Raw genomic sequence first — 19559 nt, 5'->3', positions numbered from 1 at the left:
ACAATGCAGGAATAATGCACTTCTCTCTGTTTCAGTGTTTTGTGGGGGAGGTACCCCTCGTCTTGACCATTTGCCTAGGACTGAGGAGCTAACCCCCTTGCGGAATTACGAGGTGTAATAACATAACTACTATACGCCTCCCTCACAGGCTCACACTACTATGAGCATATACTCTAGATGAGATCAATGCAACCCCAGGACTACTAAGTAGACAGACATGAGATATCTTCCAGGTCCAGATTACATTTTGTGTAACCATGCCTAGACTACCGCAATGAATCATCGTATGATACCTCACCTTCCCATCAACCTGGTGGCCCGTTCATTTGAAAGAATATTCACAAAACCTCTCTTCAGTACTCAAAGCTAACCTTGACCTAGGATAAAATGAGGGGTTCTTTCTCGTTATGTACACCAAAGACAACAAAAAATGAGTACAGATGGTGCAGAAACAATCCAAGCTACTCGGCACTGAGTCGCAAGCAAGCGGAGGTCACGAGTGCTCTGCTCGCGGAGTCCCGTGGTCACGAGGGGTTCACCAGAATCGATCTTGTCTAGACTCGCGGGATCATTTCAATTTGCGGGGAAAGCTCATGCAGAACATGCGATCGTCGTCCGTCCCCCTCCCCCCACACTTTGTGCCGCAATTGCGCAAAATGTTCCACCGACGAAATAGTCTTATATAGGAGTACTGTCACTACTGTATACTTTACATTCACCAGACCAATCCAGACTCGTTTTTCCAAATGTGCCACGTTAGGTCATGCGTTGCAACATGATATTTTGCACGAGGGAATATTCCTGAATGGCTTAGATGGTGGCCAACAAATCCATATGAGATCCATGTTTGACCAAAGAATGGGTGCTCGTGAAGGTTTATCAAGATGGCTTCTGCCAGCCCATGAGTATATGACCAGTATGGATCCCGTCACTTTCCATGGGTGTAGAGATGAGACTTGAAAGGCGCACTTACTAGCTAGCAGAAGTCACTATTTTACTACAATCAAAATTCTTTCTTGAATACTGTACTTGCATACTATTTCATACTTTCTTGGCCTACAAGCAGTGGGGTATGGTCTTGATCTTCATACCTACCTACCTGAATTACCTAGACACTTAACCCCCTAAGTCGCAGTAGGTCCGTATGAGCCATAGATGACAGACGCTAGACTTTGCCCAGCTTCAAAGATTCGAAAAACACTTGGAACACCCATACCACTTTTTTCTTTTCTTCCATCGACTATCCTGCGAGAAAGCTTATTTCCCCTAGTGTTCAGCCCGAGTTTCCGATCCTACCGGTAACTTATCCGCCTTACGTTGAGCTCTGGTATGGTTCGGCCGACGGGATGGATCATCACGGGACACTTGCTGATCATGCAATCCTGACATCCATGCCCGTGTACCGTGGACATGCGTCTCCAAAACCTCACCCTGGAAGAGGAGGGAGAGGGAGGCTCTTTTCGCCGAGGCTTTCTGCAGGTTCGATTCTTGACGCAGGTGGGGAATGTTTGAACGAGAGCACATTGAGGGGCATGCGAGGCCCAAACTGTAGGGTGGATAGTGGATGCTAAGAAGCTCCTCAACGGCAGGATTTTTGTGGATGCCGACATTGATATCTCTCACTGCTGTTTCTGGAGAAAAATCCTACTGTGTATTTGTTGGTGAAGTAATCGGGAGGTTGCATGGTAGATGACCAACTTTCTTCAAATGGTTTGTCAAGATGGAGCTGGAATGCCCAAAAGAGAAGAGATCATTGACCCGATATAGTCCCTCCATAAGCTGAGGCCGACCGCACTTGTTCGCTGGAGGAAGATCTGAGTTGGAGGTGGACGGGGAGGGCAGTGATCTGATCTCATGGTATGAGGCTACTGAAAGCATGCAGTGTGCCGATGCCCTGTGGCACGACCAGCGTTTATCAGGTACCAACCGGCTCAACACATCAATTAGAGGTACCAGAGTGTCGTTGTACACAGCATAGTAGGTCTAAAGACTCGCCATCGGCGCTGTGCTAGACTAATATACAGACTGCCTCAATGTAACTGGAATTGAAGACAGAGTCTCCTTCTTTTCGCCAACCTCGGTAGAAATTCAAATCCACACTTAGGGCGCGGTGTCAATGGGGCTACTGGCGGTGGCGGCGGCGCCTTTCTGTTGACGCAGCTTTTCCTCAAACTTGGCAAATTCATGCATGGAAATCTCCTCCTCGGGGTCCATGACTTGCTCGACGCCTTTCACTTCTTCGATCTGGTGGGTCGAACAATAGTCAGAATCAAGGGCCAAAGGGAACATTGATCCGAAAGAGAGACGGGCACAGATGGGGGAAAAAACAGGTTCCCCAGAGGGCGTGCCAGAGCAAACTTACATAGTGCATCAGCATGGATTCAATACCATTCTTCAAAGTCACCGTGCTCGAATCGCATGTTCGGCATGCGCCTCGCAACTTAAGCATGACAATGCCGTCTTCGAAGCCTCTCAACTCAATGTCGCCTCCGTCCTCCTGGATCGCAGGTCGAATGCGGGTCTCCAACAGCTCCTTGATCATGCTCACGACCTCGTCATCATCTTCGTTGTAGGAGAGAGAGTCGCTGACACCGTCCTGAGATCCATCAGCGTTTTCGGATTCCGTCGTGGTCACGATTGTTTCCCCCGCGGTCACAGCCTGCGTGATCAGGCTGAAGACCTCAGGCTTGATATGTGCCCACTGCGCGTCTCCTGACTTGGTCACTGTGATGAAATCGGGGCCGTAAAAGACCGAAGTCACGCCCTCGACGTCCAAGAGCTTTGCAGCGAGTGGAGATGGGTGTGGCGGAGAGAGCGTAGAGCGCGGGGAGAGGTATTCGAGGAAGGTAGTCGGGAAATCTTCGGGGAGGACGCGATGATTGGGGATGAATTTCAAGGCCTGGCAAGTATGGGGTCAGATATTTTGGTCCTGTTTCGAGGAGACCAGCACATCAATAACATACATCGGGGTTGGGTGTGTTTTCGGTTTGAATGAAGATTGTTCGCTTGCTAGTCGGAGACATGCCATTGACTCCATTCTGAGCAATAGGCTGCTGATATGGTCGTACGGTCGGCCGACGGCGAGTTTCTGATGCTGTGAGGATAGGCAAGCGGGCAGCGCTAGAAACACTTCGGTATGCGCTGAATGTCACCGTAGCGGCATTTCGCGCGCAGATCTCGGAGTTGCGGAACGTCCGAGTGCTGCCGATGGCTTGTCGAATAAGCTTGGTTGATGTAGCTCGAGCAGTCATGATGGCGAATTTGTTAACAGACACGATGCGACATTCATCAATACGGCGGAAGATAATCGATGCAGCTCTGACGCAATTTGAAGAGCACGTGATTAGAGACGCGATTGATGACAAATTGCTCTATGCTGGCGGAGACGGCCGAGGGGCGGATGTACCAGTGCCAGTGCACATGTGCAGTAGTAGACCGCTTGTCAATCCCATTCTATGATTCTACCCTGATACCGAGGTGGCAAGGCATGCAAACCTTGGTGCCTGAAAAGAACAGCCAACTCCCAAGCTTTGAAGGTTTCAAGGTACAGCCTCAGGCACTTCGTGCACTTACCAGCCGTATCTTCAGGGCAAGATTTATCCGCAGCAGTGCGCGGGCGAATCGACCTCATGAAATTTGCCTCGGAGCTTGATTGACCGTCTGCTCGATGTGACAAGACGACTCGCGAAGAGGATTGTCTGCCATAATTCTGTCCTCACCAACAAGATGCCCGGTGTCTGCGAGGTGTGCTCCACAGAACCATCCAAATATCGTTGTCCGACATGTTCTCTAATGAGGTATGGTCTTTGCTTTCGTTAGGCCGGCACCAATAGCGCCTCGATATTTGCCGACATTGTTGCTGACGCGAATGCTCCTCTCATAGCTGCTCTCTTGCCTGTACGCAGTCACATAAGATTTACTGTGCTCCGAAACCCGAGGCTACGAACAATGTACCAACTACGCCGTCGGACATCCCTGCTGGTGACTTAACGTCTGGACAAACCAACAACGTCCCCGCCGGCGATACTCCCACCGTCCAGGTCGGTGGGACGAATGTCGCCACCATCGCCTCCTCTGCCGAAGTCCAAGCGCTCTTATCGCGGTACCCTGAACTGCGAAGCCAGCTGTACGAAATTTTCCACGCGACGGAGGAAGATGAATGGCAAGAGTGGTATACACCTTCTACAAGAGGGCGACCGCACGGCCGAGGAGGCCGAGGAGGTCCCTCCCGCCGAAGCCGTGGAGCATGGACAGCGGAGAAAGGATTCAATCGAGGATTGGGAAAAGTGCGCAAGCTTCGACAAGATTGCGAAGCCGGGAGCGAGACGGGCGTCAAAGCCGAGGCTTTCATGGAGTTCTTGGTCTTGGTCAACAAAGAGCCATAGATTAAGCTTCATAACTCTCAAACTTCATCCCTGCCTTGAACTGAAGACAGTCCTTGACTACATCATTCACGGCATTCAAGCGTAATTTTCTGATTGATACTATCTCTGTGTAGCTCTGTCTGTCCTGGAAAGCTAGGTGCTCATCGGAAAATGGAAATCCCAAGAACAACACAGGTTCGACTGACAAGGTAGTCGGAAGGTCGAGATTCATTGCAGCTGTGTCTTGCAAGAGGCCACTTGATGGGGGCTTACTGAAGGTTTTGCAGCTTGCTCGGTTATCCGTCCTCGCAGGAAGTGTTCATTGCCGGAACGGATATTTTACATATGAGCCCGGAAAGTCGTTCACCAGCACATCCTTGCCACCGGCAACCACTCAGTTGTGCAGTGTCGCCCAGCAGGTTTAAGCTTGGTCAATTATCGAATCCCACAGAGCAAATCACACAATACACATCCAACTTCCAACACTCTCCACTGTCTCCAGTGTGTTTGTGCCACCATTCCGTGAGACCGTCTCAATTCAACCCTCAGGATGGTCGACCGACCTCAGCTAGCCCCCCATCGGAAGCCAAGCCCCTAACAGGTTAGTTCTCTCCGTCCATGCCTGCGCCTTGGCCCAGCGCACGGGCGTCCGAATAGACGAGTCGAACAGATTGACATCGCAACAGCCGTCCGGCGGCCGCTAAGTGGGTTAGCGATGGTGCGGCTCACCTGGTTGGCGGCTGTCGTGGGATGAGCATCCAGTCCGCGGGACTCATGGGAGGAGTGTTCACCCTACGCTTGGCCCCGGAGTCCAGAGAGACCCACGACAGCTTTGCCCTGAGACTGGTCCGAAGATCAAGGCACAAAAGATGCTGTGTCCCAAAGCCTCCAACCAATCTGACGTGCGAGCTGACAGCGCCCGCTTCGAGAGCCACTCTGGAAGTGTGAAGAACAGGGAGAACTCCATGTGCGCTGTTTCTCCCAATGGATCAAATCACACGCTGGGAACGCTGTGAAGGATGTACTGCAGCTGATGGGGCGACGACTTTCAGGGCTTCAGCTGAAGCCTGCGTTCGGATTGTATAATCGAGCTACTGTACTACTACTGGGAGTGTGTTGGTGTGCGCCGTTGCGCACACTGCCCATGATGACTGGGAGCGTGCACGTCTGCACGAGGATCTCACGATGCACGCTATTCCCCTACAGTCCAATTGGGCCGCGATTGACCGAGAGGATCACCATCTATTTATCGTTACATCGCTGCTAAGTTCTCTCTAGCGCAGGAGGTCTTTCGCCCGGAGCCGCGCCATAAGATTCTGATGGCCTTGATGTGGTCATGCTCGAATCATCGGTGCGATCATTTGACGGGCACTTGCCGGCTCCGACACATGTCGGTTGCCTGAGCGAGATCCCTGCTCGATGACCACTTCCAGACTGCGAGCTCTCTCTCCACGCTGGAGAAACTCTGGTCGTGGCGGCGCCACTGTGACCTGACTCCCCGGCATTTTGCAAGTCCACGTTGCGCAGACGCGGAAACACACACCCGACGGAGCAGAATCAGAAAGTCCAAATTGGGAACAAAGAAAGATGGCAGCTCATGGATGTGTCAAACACCATCTAGGGACATTGGACAAAGACTCGTCGTTTGCACCGAGTCAGTGAATGGCCTACCTCTGGATTCCGAGGTACTATTGGAGCCAGACTGTACCACATCGGCTCATGTCTAGGTAGTTACTCTGTTAGTAGAACTAGACTTGCTTGTGTAGCGGACACCTGTAAAGTGGTTTGCAGGAAACTAGTCGTAAGCGTCACAGCGTGAATCAACGGGGCGGGAACAGTTGCTGCTGCCGGATCCACCACCAGGTCTGATGGGTTGAGAGATTCAGCTTGAGCGTGGACAATCAACAGGTGCTCCACGAATGGCAAGTCCAGAGTGGCAGACAGAGGGATACGGAAGATCATGATGGGTCTCTCCGAGTCTCAAGTGGATGAGACGCGGAGTCCGGACCCTCAATGCCTTTTACAGTACGCCCACCTGCAAGCTAGACTGAGATATTCGGCCTCCTACTCGTCTAGTAAGTCTATTCAGTCTAGTTCTACTACTACAGTTGTGAGGTCAGTCAGACTCAGTGCCCGGCACTTGGTGTCTTGCCCATTGCTCCATGGGATGCTGCCAGGGGAGAGCTCATACTGGACGCGCGTGATGTCCATTGTTGTGCTCAGTTGCAGAGGAAATTGTAACTGGGAGTGGACCCTCGGGCGTGAACTGAATCGAGAAAGAGATAGTCTGGAAGAGAGAGAGAGAGAGAGAGAGAGAGAGAGAGAGAGAGAGAGAGAGAGAGAGAGAGTAGCTTTTGGGGCTTTTACTTTAGCCTCTTTTTTTTGGTGTCGAGTGGAACCGCCCCGATGCTGTCACAGAAAATGATCAATAATGGACAGATTTCCTGGTGTAGTCGGACTTGTCTGTACCACACTACTAGATCGCAATTAGTAGTCCTCAGGGTGCTACTCCTACTCTAGGCTTCGACCACTTCTCAACACTCACTACTCTCCCTCCTTTTCAATTCAGTAGAGAACTGCAAGTCTGGTCCCCTTCTTCGCCTTGACCGGTTCCACGGTTGGGACTGCAGCCGCCGTCACTTCCGAACATTCAATCAATTGTCCCCTGCCTGGTTGGGTCACAATCACCAATTCTAGATTCGCAATCTTTACAAGCACCTCACGGGATCGTACGGCATCTGATATCTCAGATCTTCACGGGTTTCACAGGTCAATTGGACTCTTGGTTGGCCCTGTACGAGGCGCTCGTCCATCCATCCGAATCGTCCTCCCCTCAGCCCTTGGGAAACCGCTTATCCTGGAACCAACCCCCCCCCCCCCCCTTAAGTGCCGACGATGGATACACGGTGCGAACCCTTCGAGTCCACGCAATAAACGAAATACGGCCCAGGGCCTCCTTCTTCGCTCGTCTGAGATCCTCATCCCCGCTGTTGACTTGGGTGACGTGCTCCGCGTCCGCGACGGGTCCTGCTCCTGGCCATGAGCGCTCAACATATTCGCCGGGCGCGGGCATCGAGCGACAGAGCCCAGGCTATGCCCGCGGGGCTTCTTCAACGCCCTGGAATGGGGAGTCGCACTTCATCGGCCCCCGAAGACGAATTGTATCGACTGGAGACCGGACGACGGCCGAGATCCGCCACTAAGAACAAGCCGGTGCACGCCGTGTTGGAAGAAGACGAGAGAGCGGGGCAGGATACACCCAACGCAATGTCATCGGCAGATCGCAACGATGAGGTATGTGGTCCACAAACGAACGACTGACCTCCGGCCGTTGAAATGAGCAATTCTCGAGGGAACCTGGTCCAGACGGGGCTGACGGAAACTCGTTCGAAACCCAGGAACCTTTCAAATCCACTCTCCCCGAAGTGACGATAGCAATCGTGGGGGAAGATGACGCCGGCAAGACGAGCTTCATCAGGTCGGCATTGGACCTGAAGGGAACTCCCTCGCCGCTCATGACCAAGAAGAAGATGTCTCTAGATGGATCGGTTTACATTGTGCGCCTACTGGAGATCGATCTTCAACGGGTCACCTTCGATCAGGACTTGAATATCGTGTGGCCCGGTTCGACCGCACATGCACCTGCACCGCGCATTGACGGCGTTCTGCTTTTACACGACGCGACCCATCCGGAGAAGCTGGAGAGAACCTTTGAACTTGCAGGTATGTTCATTGCGCACGACCTGGCCAAATTCCATGAAGTTCGCGGCGGGTCATCACCACGGCCTCAGATCCCCCCAGGCAGCGGCCCTGGTAGATCGCGATTGCCTCGTCTTTCGGGGATTGGGCGGATCGCATGCTCACCTCGGATGACTTTCAGATGCTCTCGATGATACTACCGTCCCATGTGTGCTGGTCGCCTGCAAATGCGACCAGCTCCCCGAGTCCGAAGATGGCGTTCCATATGTACTTCACGGGCGGCACCATATTTATCGAACCTCGCCCAGCTCGCCGCGCTCCCAGCAGATGTGTATCGCTCTGGTGTTGCGGCCTATCATCAGAAATCGAACCGGTGAGTTCTTCATTTTGAGGCCTACGATTGAGCCATCTAATGGCCTCCGCCACCATGCGTCTGTTTCTCAGTTTTTTTTTTTTTCTCTTTTCTCCTCAACCCATACATCCCATTTTTCTTTCAATTCCCATTCTTTCTCACGTTCCGGGCCCCTTTTTCATCATTGTTGTTCTAGCCATGGTTGAACTCCGGCGAATTGGTCGACGGGCTTCGCATTGGCCCTGACTTTTTTGGCTGGGGCTAAGTGGGTCGCGGGACTGGCATTCGCTACGTGCTACTCGTACCCTTCCGTCTGCGAGACTCTTGAGACAGGTGATTTCTGTCAGGGACCCTGGTCGACCTGTCTTTTCTTTTGCCAATGGACACTATTTCCTAAGGGGACTCGATTGTACCCAGGAGGAGCAAGAGCCCAGGAAAACAGACAGAACCTTGCTCATATCGTCCCGCGCCTTTCTTTCCGTGTGCTGTGGTGACAACTGACCGTGTGGCCCTTGTGTGCAATCAACAGATTCAACCACTCCGGAGCATACCTCTCGTCCTGCTCTGCCTCCGTCAGCTCAGAGTCCACAACCCCCTCCCCCGCTAAAAACCACCACCACCACCACCACCACCAAATCGTTCCCGCCCGGACCTCATCCTCCTGATCCTCGCCATAACCGCGCCAGCTCAGAGACCTCCAGCGCCGTTCTGTCTTCGGCCGCGGGCGGCTCAGCTGTATCGGTGTCGGATCGAGTGGTCGATGGCAACGGCGTGCACCGTCTGCCCACCGACAAGATCCACCTGTCCGATCTGGCGCAACAGCATGCTCCTGGTGCATCTCGAAATGCCAGGAGCAATTCTCACCCAGTCCGACCGCACACTCCGCCAACCGGCGCGCGGCTGAACCCCCGCCGACCATCCGCTCAAGGAGAAATCTCTCCCACCCGCGATCACCTTCATCGGCGACTGCAGCCCGCTTGGCGAAACAGCGGAAGCTCAGACGCCTATAGCACTTTCCTGAACATGGAGGACGAAACGGATGGCGGGGCACCGCCCGCCAGCCCCAGTGCCATTTTGCGCCCGAAGCCCTCCAGCGAAAGCAACTCTAGCGTCGAAATGGGAGTGACATTTGACGACCTGGTCGATCGCTTGGTGGCACTGCCCATGTCCAAGCAGGACTCAAAGTTCAGCGCCATATTCTTGTGTCTCTATCGCAAATTTGCGGCCCCGGCAACCTTGCTCAACGCCCTGATTGAGCGCTTTGAGAAAAATGAATCGAAAAATGTAGACCAACTGGCTCGGATGGCGGACCAACAGCGTCTTTTGAACGTGGTCGCCTCGTGGGCGTCAGAATACCCCGGAGATTTTGCGCATCCTAAGACCAAAAAGCGGATCAGTGGCTTTGTGTCCACGCTGGAGAAGAGCCATTTCTACATGTTCGCGGCCAAAGAGATTGGATCATGTCTCGACATTCACGCCGAGGACGACGATGTGGGTTGGGCCTTCAGTGATGGTGACGTCTCGGAGACCGCACCCACAGAGACCTTTTTGGACCACTCGGGCCGAAGTTCGCCGCTGCCTTTTACAACCGAAACCTATGATGACGAGGAAGACAATGATGTGGAGGAAGATCCCATCTACAGTACGATGCATGCGTTGGACCTCAGCGAAGGTCCACACGACTCGACATCACGATTCTCCGGCACGTTATCAATTTCCTCCACCACTGACAAACCGTCGAGCACGATGAATCAATCATTCACCCTGTTGACCGTCGAGGCCGCTCAAAAGGAGGCCCTTCGGCTAGAATTGACCGGTCGCACTTCACTCAGTAAGATCCAATGGCGGTATTTCATGGACACATCCGACGAGGAGTTTGCTCGTGAGTTGACGCGCATGGATTGGATCATGTATAATTCTTTCCGACCCCGTGATTTAGTGCGACATGTCAGCATCTCTGGAGTTGACAAGGACAAGATCAAGAGTCTGCACAATGTGAATCGCATGATCAAGCAATTCAATCATGTGGCCTTTTTTGTAGCCAGCATGATCCTGCTCCGCGACAAACCCAAGCACCGGGCCAGGTGCCTCGAGAAGTTCATGAGCATTGCAGTGGTACGTGAATACTCGGTGCAACCCTAGGAGATTGATAACGCGATTCCTCCATGGCTAACGGATCTTCTACCAAACAGAAATTGCGTCGTCAAAATAATTACAACGCCCTTGGCGCAGTCATTGCGGCTATCAATGGCACCCCTGTTCACCGTCTAACGCAAACAAGAGAATTGATCCCGGTGGCCTCTCAAAAGGAGTTTATGCGACTAGTCATTCTCATGAGTACGTCTCGAAGTCATTCCGCCTATCGATTGGCGTGGGAGAATTCATTCTCCGAACGTATACCGTTCCTTCCTCTGCACCGTCGAGACTTGGTGTCGGCAGAGGAAGGCAACAAGACCTTTATTGGCGAAAATAAATCTCGAATCAACTGGAAGAAGTTCGAGGTCATGGGCGAAGTGGTGATTGGCATCCAGCGAAGCCAAAAGTGCCCTCACCCGCAAGCTCAGAGATACGATGACATTGAACGACTGGTGCTCGACTGCAAACTGTCAGGCGATGAGGAGGTAAGTGATACGTCAGAGCCAAGCCTGTGTCCATCGATGATTTTGTGTCTGAAATCTAATCTCAAAAATGTTTGCAAACAGGATCTATATGCTCGCAGCTTGTACCTGGAGCCATCTTCTGGCGGCGAGGCCAGTCGCAAGAAATTTGCATGGCTGCGCGCCTAAGAAAATTATTCTCATCTCTTAATTGTATCGGATCGATTCTCGATTCACCATTAGCCTGTCGTTCTTCATACCCCCTGTTGCTTTTCACGTTGCCACGCTCCCATGACCCAAGCACTGGCTTCACGAGTCTTGTGTTTTGTTTTTTCGTTGTTTTATTTTGAGTCTCTGATTCCTTTTCATCCATTGCATACGCGTGTTGTCTACACATGCGCTTCTTGAAACATGACATATACTACACTTGGACATGCGGCGTTGACACGGAACGATGATGTGATTCTTGATGTATATAGTTTTGTCCGCCCTTGTGAGCAACACTGATGAGTGAAGCTGTGGACCTCGGCCGTGGATGAGTAATTACCATAGACCAGAGGCCATGAAAATGACAACTTATGCCTTTATAGCAATTACCTGGAATAACATGTCGAACGATTTTCACAGCACGTCGCAAATTTGAGCTTGTTTCTTTACTTCAGTGGGCAATTCCACAATTCATTTTGGAAAAAGTCGACTTCAGATACCCTACGACTGGGCTCCCAGACGCAGCCTCAGGAGACAATCACGTGAAATATTCCGATAACGATAAGCATCCATCAAGCCGCAAATCCACCTCCCCAAAAAAACAAATCCTCATACATCCCAATTGAAAGCCCGGAAGCACATAACTAACTACCTGAACCCACAACCTAACTCTCAACCTTTTCCAACCTCACGCCCAAACCAACCAAAACCATCAACCACACAAAACCCTCACCAAGCACAAAAAGCTTTCAAAAATAAAGGGGCAAACCAAAACACAATGACCCAACCAACCAGCCAAGCGCGCACCCTCTACCGCGCTCTCCTCCGCGAAATCCCCCCGCCCAACCCTCTCCACCCCATCACCTCTCCACCACCGCCTACGAACTCTCTTCCGCTCCGAACCCCAAACACCATCGACCTTGGCGGCGCCCACTCCCTCGCATACATCGCCGTCGTCTTCGTCCATCGCCGGCTCCATGCCCGCGCAGCCCTTCTCCACACCTTTGTCGGCTGACGAGCGGGCCCTGCGCTTCCAAGAGGCGGAGCAGTTTGCGCGCTACGCCAAGGCGCAACGGATGTACGTCGAGCTGTTGGAGCGGTATAATCCCGGCATGAATCTGGAGGAGGAAGAGCGGATCCGGTTGACTGCTAGGAGGGTTGGATTTGATCTGCCTGAGTTGCACGATCCGAGTGCGAATGCGAAGGAGTAAGAGCCGAAGGGGAGGCTTTGGGGGGGGGGGGGGGGGCGGGGACGAATGAATGAGTGAGAAGATCATCCGGTGGGAGTGTTTGACCTTGTGTATTGCCTTGTTTTGCAAGTCATGGATGATGGCTGCCGATGGGCTGGGAAGGAGGTTATATGTGAGCGTTGTCTACTTTTCAGCTTCGGCGATCGTTGGGAAGGTTTCCCATTGTACTTTTAGATTCGACGAGAAGGTTGATAATACGTCGGATATGTCTGTTTTTGTATTCTACGTGAATTTCCACGAAAACGAGATAGGGAAGATACTCTTTGGATTTCCATCTTTCACTTTCTGCATTCTATAATGACCGAGTTATACTCAATCGGTCTATAGGTGATGGAAGGGAGGCGAGTGCGCCTTTTTGCGGGTCCAAACAGTCTCTCGTGCACTCCTGCGGGAGCTGCGCGTGCGCGTCGCTTATGGAAGTCGAAGTCATGATCTCAATGACACTTTGCTTCCTATAAGCGGATCGGCTCGGTATCATCGTCCCGGACGTTTTTTTGTCGCTTGGGACATGCACTGCTGAGACCGAGCAAGGCGAGATCGAAGCCGAGTAGCGCGATTGCTGGGCAGCCTGCGAGAAAAACCCCCCACCAGCGCAAGCGAGGTGAATTGGAAGACCCGGCTTCAGGAAGGCAATTACCTACCTGCGTGTTTCAAGAACCAGAGGCCCTGAACCAGAGAGTGCGGTAGAGGTCACTCAGCTATTCGTGAGCTGCGTTCGCTCCATTTGTCTCATGAGCGTCGAACTGGTCTCCTCATCCTCGGCACTGACGCTGACTTCGATTGCAGTCTTGGGACGGTTTCGGTTCAATCCGTCGAGGAGTGTGCAGGCTTTGCAAATGCGCTGACTGGAAATGTATCCGCAGCGTTCGCAATGGCCCAACGTCTGCTTCTTGACAGACTTTGATTGATAGCCGAGCGATGACTGGCCCCTGTTGGGGAGACGAATCTCGGTCTCGCGGGACTCGGCAGACTCGTTCTGCGCCAGTTCTTTCTCCATGGCCGCCATTTCGCCGCCGCTGGTTCGTCCATTCTGACTGCCACATCCGCCGACATCATCTTCTGCCGCGGCTGCAGCCGACGAGCACTGCGTGCTGTGCTGAGAACCGTCGGATGGAACCAGTGCAGCCATGTCCTCGCCACTCTTGACGATATCCAGAATCGAACTGGGCCGGATCTTCTCCAGGTCCTTGATGAGAGTTCTCGCGCTTCCGCGGAACGCCTCGGGAGAATAGATGCACTCTGTCGAAAAGTAGTCGAGTTGGCGGTGGTGCGCGTAGAGCACAATCTCCTTCTCATAGGCATACTTGAGCGGCTTGCTGCGCTTGATGTCCGAGGCGCCAGACGCCGTGACAATACTCGTGCCACGCGACAAACGAGGCAAATCGGCGCGCAGAAGATTCATCATGACCGTCTCTGCCACATCGTCCGCGTTATGACCGGTCACAACATGCTTGATGCCCAGTTTTGCGGCGCCACGATCAAGCGCCTGTCGACGAAACACCCCGCAGTAGGTACAGTTGCCCTTCTTGCCGATTTGTGCCACCACTTGATCCATCGTCCATCCATAAAGCTCGCCGTACCCCAGAATCTCAAGCGGCATGTCGTACTGCACTGCATTGCGCTTCACAGTTTCCAGGCTATCATCCCGATAGCCTCGAATTCCTTCGTCGATGGAAAGCAGACATAGATCGAGTCCGTAGTTGTATCGTTCATTGAGAGTCTTCAGAACCGCCGCCAGCACAGTAGAATCCTTGCCACCACTGGCACCGATAGCAACACGTTCGCCTGGGTAAAACAGATTTGTGCCGATGATGGTCTCGTGGACTTCAGTCTCGAAGACCTGGAGGAAGCAGGCTCGGCAGAGCTTGTGTCTGTTCTTGGGTCGGATGATGACTGCCCGTGCCTCTTTGCAGTTGAAACAGGCCGTGGGAGCCATGGTGTGTAGATCAGAAGTGAGTGTTGGGGTGGTGATTTATTACAAAGAATATGGGACACACCCTTCCTAACATTCAAGAAATCAAGAATGTAGAGACTGGGTGAGGGGCGAAAAAGAGGAAGAATTTCGTTCCCCGCATGGTCCGTGCACGTGCGGAATTGCGGCGTTGAAAAGACCCGATTGGGGAAGATGCGAGTGTATGTACTTGTGTCTTGTAGTCTGGTTATTACTCCACTCACTCTCGAAGACATCACCATCGACAAGCTTGAGGAGATTCTCTCTGGATATCACAGAGCTGTCTCTATCACTCTAATATTGAAATCTTGACGTCGACTGACAGGAGATGCGCTGACTAGCAAGGCGGAAAAGTAAAGGTTTTGTTCTGGGTTGAAGGATCGCGTTTCGATAACCCGGGGGTGGACAAGCCGAAATGACAAGTTGTTCATGGGTCTCAGTCCTGAAATGACTCGATCAGCCCTGTGATCCAAGTACTGTGGTCCGATTGCAATACTTCCATGAGGCAGAATTCAACTCCCACAGAGAACGAAAAAAAATCGATGTCCATACACATTACACACTAGATTACTATCCATAAGCAGAGAAGCATACTTCACCGGCGACTTTTCCCATTCTCGGCCACCGGTGGTTGAACATTTTGTTCTTTTTGACTTACAGGGGCGTAAAGACACATCGGTGCGCTGTATCCGGACATACTCTCTTTGTTTACATCTCGCAGGCGGAAATCGAGTACGCGATGATCTTGATTGGAAACTCGCATGAAATCTGTCCTAGTGGCTTGCGACTCTACGATGTCTTTATGGAATTGAACCAAGGGGTTCTGGGCTCTCGTTCTTCCCTCTCTATTCCTAATGAGGTGCAGGGTATGTATCGTGAGATATTCATGGCTCATTAACTGGATGTATGAGTCTCCGTGGATCAGAGGAATCAAACACTGGCTCCGGTATCAAGGTCAATGCAGACGTCGCCGGATCCGTGCTTTTTTCGGATCATTCTTATGGTCTTCTTTGTCGTATGGCTTCAACATAAACACTTTACGGATCTCATTCTCCGTAAGAATCGCGAGATTTGCTAAAGACAATGACGGGAAGAGTAAGAAATGTTCTGGTCCAAAGTCTCTGAATGGAGTTTTTGCAGAGAATGCGCAGGGTATGGATAGCTACGAGAATCAACAGGAACGACGGGCAAACCTGGAAGAAAGCCATTGACTCGTGATAAGACGCTGACAATCCACTATGTTGTCAAGTCAAGTGTACCTTACTGGGCCATGCACTACTGTATACAGTACTAAGTGGACAATGTTCTCTCTCCATCTATCCAGCATTGTGTCAGGCAGGAAAAAGCCCATTCATCAAACCGTTCTTTGACTGGGGGGGGGGGGGGGGGGGGGGTTCCAAGAAGTCTTTAGATAAAGAACCGCGGTAGAGATCATTGGAGACAACTGTTTGTCAAGCAACAAGAAAAACCAAACCGTCTCAGCTCTCCCCATCAAGTACTACTCTCCCCATTTTCAACATCAACAAGAAGCTTCTTCCCGATAAAGTCAAGTGGCCAGTGTCGGTTCATCGGCAATCGTCTCCACTACGGGCACCACCGGCGGGGCCGGGGAAAAAGGGGAAAATGCTGGCCAACTGGCCAACCCCAAAGGGGCCTAAGGGGCCTCTCTTAGAACTAGCCTTGATCAGGCCTAGCTCGCATCAGCAATGTGGAAGCATCCGGGACAGTCCATTCACGATTGATTGTTAGTGCTGGTGCTACGCCTACAGAGCTGAAGCCTGTCATACCAACTCCTCTATTACAACTCTGGAAGAACACCCACTTGCTGACGCAGCCCACAACAAATGGGCTGATATTCATTCTATCCGTCAACACTAGCTTGATTACCAGAGAACAATTCCTTCGGGAGACCAGTGCTACCCGCAACGTGACGAAGCGACTCGCTCTCAACGACCTCAGCCTGTTTCCAATTCAATACTAATAGACCGCACATCCGCGGTCAGCCATGACGGACACAGGACTCAAAAGCGAGACATAACCTCCTAGGACGCTGAACCCGTATCACAAATACCTGCGCCCAGACCAACGACCATGATATCCACATGGGGGATAGTTGCAAGGAAAGTGTCAAATTGTCTATTTGACCCTGCGTGGGAGACTAATCATGTCTCATGAGCATACTCTCTCTCTCTCTCTCTCTCTCTCTCTCTCTCTCTCTCTCTTTCTCTCTCGCCCCTTCCGTGTCTCGGGGGCCTCGTAGGCTCGTAGTACTGTACTTTGATTACTTCCCACCGGGGCAGTGTTTTCCACGAGCATGCAGTAGCGGGCCGTTGTGCAGGAGATTGCATTTCCATGCAAGGGACGGGTGGTGTGGGAATCAATAGTTGGAAGATCAAGTTCAGGGGTCCCTCGATTTGGGCTCGTAGACAGTGGACACCATAAGCAGGGAAAGTGATGTACAACTCGATAGAGAAGGCTGGAAGCTCAGTATAGCGGAGGAGACCCACAACTAGAATTCCACATCATTGAGGTCGGGTCAAGAGTCAGGTCATTAAATGTAATTTTGTTTGAAACGATGAGCATTTCGCGACCGGTAAATTGTGCATCCATAATGAACAAGTACATTCACAAAAAGAACCAGGTGCATCCGTCTATAGATCCCACATGATCACCCCGATATGCGCCGTCGGCCTCGGATGCAGAGAAAAGAGCAATAGGACTCCAGACCAACCCCCCAACGATGGACCAGAGAAGAACATTTGGTCGTAATTAGAAACACCGATGCGGATGGTTCTCTATCTCAGGGGGACAGAGGCCAAATGCAAGTTAAAGAGAGTAGGAAGTTCAATGATGACTCCAGCCGTGGAGAAGATGCAAAAAAGAGAAATCGCCAGAGACCCCAAATAGAGAGGAATCAGAAAAAAAAATAGGTCATGGGCGATACAAGTTCAAGAGGTGTGTATCATATGGAGAGGACATGTCACAAGCGAAAAGTTTGGAAGAGATGCTCTTTTGTTGGCAAGGAACAATAGAAAAAACGATTGTAGGTATATGTTGAAGAGACAAAGGAAATAGAAAAGAAGAGGCTTGAAAGCCCATGATCATGGGAAGATCACTTGTGATGAGAAAGATCAACGTGGCGCAAAAGGAGGATAGAATTGGACGATTAGATTAGTAGCAAGGTAAAGCGAGGAGCCAGAAGTGAGTCGAGACCAGCTCAATCACGCATGGGGCCGTCCAATGCGACTTCCCATGTAGGAGCCTGTTGCAGAGGCAAGGAAGCGTGCGACAAATCCCCCACCGTGGCCGTGGCTGGAGACCTTCAATTTCTTGCTGGCCTGGCGAGTGGGCACGTAGGGCTTGGACTCGACGTTCACGAAGCTGTACGTCAGTGAGGAAGCGGATGGGCTCCGATAGGTGTCGTTGACCACAATCAAGTCGTCATTGCCCTGGGAGGAGCAGGTGCTGACACTAGTGGGGGTGCCACGGGAGCTGGGAGCGATGCTGGAAGACCGAGAGCTGATGGAGTTGAGGGTCTCGGCGTGAGAAAGGCCCGGCACATCTCGAACGGAGGGAGGCGAGATCGATCGACCGGATCGACTGGGCGACAGACGGTGTCGAGTGTAAGGAACGTATCGCTCCAGGTCAGCGACCGAGTGGGACGAATGCTGTGTGCTGAGCATGGACGGGCAGGACATGTGACTAGGGAGGCGGCGCATTCCCATGCTTTCAGCGTTGCGACGAGGATCCACACGGGCCTCCATCTTATGGCGTCGCACGCGGCCTACCAGAAGCTCGGCGGGGTTCACCATCCGGCGACTATTCGAGGAGTCAGTATTGGACGGAAGTCATGCCCAGGGAGTAAGTGATCACATACCGCTGGTGTTGTCGCCATTGAAGCTCTTCTTCAGCCTTTCTCTCTTGCTCATATTCCTGCTCGAGACGGTGGCGAATGGGCGCCAAGAAGGGCTCCAGGAAGGTGAAGAGGTCCTGTTCGGTGACACGAGTCTCCCAGTCCAAGAGGAAGAGCAGTTGGCGCTCCATCAGGTTGACTTCGGGAAGGGAAAAGCCAAATCCACCAAACCCCTTGACGGCGGTGTACCGAGCCCAGTGCTTGTTCTTGGGGCTAGAGTCGTTGAGGTTCTTGGAGGCCAGGATGAGCGACGCCAGGAAGATGCGATGGACAGTGCATCGCATGCCCTTGGCCACCGGAGGCAGACGCGCACGAAGGCGGCCGAGGTACACCAAGGAACTCATGAGGGTCGGCACTTGCACTTGTGAACGAGCAACAAGCGAGGCAATAAAGGCTTCAATCGATGGCAGCGGCGGCAAAGAGTCGGCCGTGTCCATGGGAGGGGTCGATGGCGGCGTAGGTTGGCCGTGTTGACTAAGTGTGTTGTTGACGTGAGCTTCGCATCGGATGACCTGCGATGCTTGCTGGGCCAGGTAGGTGACCATCTCTCGAGAGACCCGATGGGTGACGAACTCATCCAGGGCGGCCTTGGTGAAGGCCAATGGGGTAGGCATTGCACTATTGAAATTCATGGTCGATGTGGAGGCTCAATGAGGTGAAGGATGCAGAGGCGAATGAGAAGAGAGTGAGAGAAGTCGTGGTTGTGACACCTCTATTATGTATAATCCGAGTGCACCAGGAGCCTGAAAGTGGACAATGCGTTGAATGTTGATACTTGGGATCAACGAGTGGGGACAAAGGCTTTGTTATCGAGATGTTTGTATACCTGGTCTTGGCAGACCTTGGGATGGGTTTCTCGGCGATGAGGATGAATGGAACAATGCAATAGAAGAGGCACCAAAGCAGATTTAACGAAACAAGAAAGATAGTGATCGAAGCAGATGAAGGGACTGAAGACCACACACGTCTCCAACAAAGTTCAACAAGACAGGCTGAGAAATGACAATGCTCTTGGAATGTCCTGGCCAGCAGGATGTGGTCGTCAAGTAGTACCCGACGGTGGAAGGAATGTGCGGTAAGGATAGCTGAGGTTGTCGTGTCAACCCTTTCTTATCGATGCCCGATAGCCCTAACTGGGGAGGAGTGCAGCGTGCCTGAGACCTGCCGACCCGGAGAATTTAATCCGTGAGACAGTCGAGTGAGCCGGAGGCAATAGATCGAACAAT

The 19559-nt window shown here is 52.2% G+C and overlaps 7 protein-coding genes across 7 annotated transcripts; 3 read left to right on the top strand and 4 right to left on the bottom strand.

Moving 5' to 3' along the window:
- Positions 1 to 2100: 2100 nt before the first annotated feature.
- Positions 2101 to 3251, bottom strand: N7539_007630 (NifU family protein; the record flags this gene model as incomplete). The annotated part of the gene is made up of 3 exons (XM_056937231.1): positions 2101 to 2244; positions 2363 to 2899; positions 2964 to 3251. The coding sequence occupies 3 exons, from the start codon at positions 3249 to 3251 to the stop codon at positions 2101 to 2103; spliced, it is 969 nt and encodes a 322-aa protein (XP_056788030.1).
- A 475-nt stretch (positions 3252 to 3726) lies between these two features.
- N7539_007629 (zinc finger HIT domain-containing protein) lies at positions 3727 to 4385 on the top strand (the record flags this gene model as incomplete). The annotated part of the gene is made up of 2 exons (XM_056937230.1): positions 3727 to 3797; positions 3884 to 4385. The coding sequence occupies 2 exons, from the start codon at positions 3727 to 3729 to the stop codon at positions 4383 to 4385; spliced, it is 573 nt and encodes a 190-aa protein (XP_056788029.1).
- A 1710-nt stretch (positions 4386 to 6095) lies between these two features.
- On the bottom strand, positions 6096 to 6326 carry N7539_007628 (uncharacterized protein; the record flags this gene model as incomplete). The annotated part of the gene is made up of 1 exon (XM_056937229.1): positions 6096 to 6326. The coding sequence occupies one exon, from the start codon at positions 6324 to 6326 to the stop codon at positions 6096 to 6098; it is 231 nt and encodes a 76-aa protein (XP_056788028.1).
- A 1077-nt stretch (positions 6327 to 7403) lies between these two features.
- Positions 7404 to 12430, top strand: N7539_007627 (putative Ras guanyl-nucleotide exchange factor RasGEF; the record flags this gene model as incomplete). The annotated part of the gene is made up of 6 exons (XM_056937228.1): positions 7404 to 7658; positions 7763 to 8177; positions 8245 to 8436; positions 8945 to 10530; positions 10608 to 11036; positions 12020 to 12430. The coding sequence occupies 6 exons, from the start codon at positions 7404 to 7406 to the stop codon at positions 12428 to 12430; spliced, it is 3288 nt and encodes a 1095-aa protein (XP_056788027.1).
- Positions 12431 to 13163: 733 nt separating this feature from the next.
- N7539_007626 (putative PP-loop ATPase superfamily protein) lies at positions 13164 to 14405 on the bottom strand (the record flags this gene model as incomplete). The annotated part of the gene is made up of 1 exon (XM_056937227.1): positions 13164 to 14405. One exon carries the CDS (start codon positions 14403 to 14405, stop codon positions 13164 to 13166), a length of 1242 nt encoding a protein of 413 aa, XP_056788026.1.
- Positions 14406 to 15159: 754 nt separating this feature from the next.
- N7539_007625 (uncharacterized protein) lies at positions 15160 to 15631 on the top strand (the record flags this gene model as incomplete). The annotated part of the gene is made up of 2 exons (XM_056937226.1): positions 15160 to 15286; positions 15561 to 15631. 2 exons carry the CDS (start codon positions 15160 to 15162, stop codon positions 15629 to 15631), a joined length of 198 nt encoding a protein of 65 aa, XP_056788025.1.
- A 2010-nt stretch (positions 15632 to 17641) lies between these two features.
- N7539_007624 (cyclin family protein) lies at positions 17642 to 18965 on the bottom strand (the record flags this gene model as incomplete). The annotated part of the gene is made up of 2 exons (XM_056937225.1): positions 17642 to 18239; positions 18298 to 18965. The coding sequence occupies 2 exons, from the start codon at positions 18963 to 18965 to the stop codon at positions 17642 to 17644; spliced, it is 1266 nt and encodes a 421-aa protein (XP_056788024.1).
- Between the last annotated feature and the right edge of the window lie 594 nt (positions 18966 to 19559).

Source organism: Penicillium diatomitis (genome assembly GCF_028827545.1).
Source record: "Penicillium diatomitis strain IBT 30728 chromosome Unknown utg000010l_segment0_segment0, whole genome shotgun sequence".
Taxonomy (NCBI): Eukaryota; Fungi; Ascomycota; class Eurotiomycetes; order Eurotiales; family Aspergillaceae; genus Penicillium; species Penicillium diatomitis.
The sequence above is the reverse complement of the archived record's forward strand: the minus strand, read 5'-3'. Positions and strand labels throughout refer to the sequence as shown.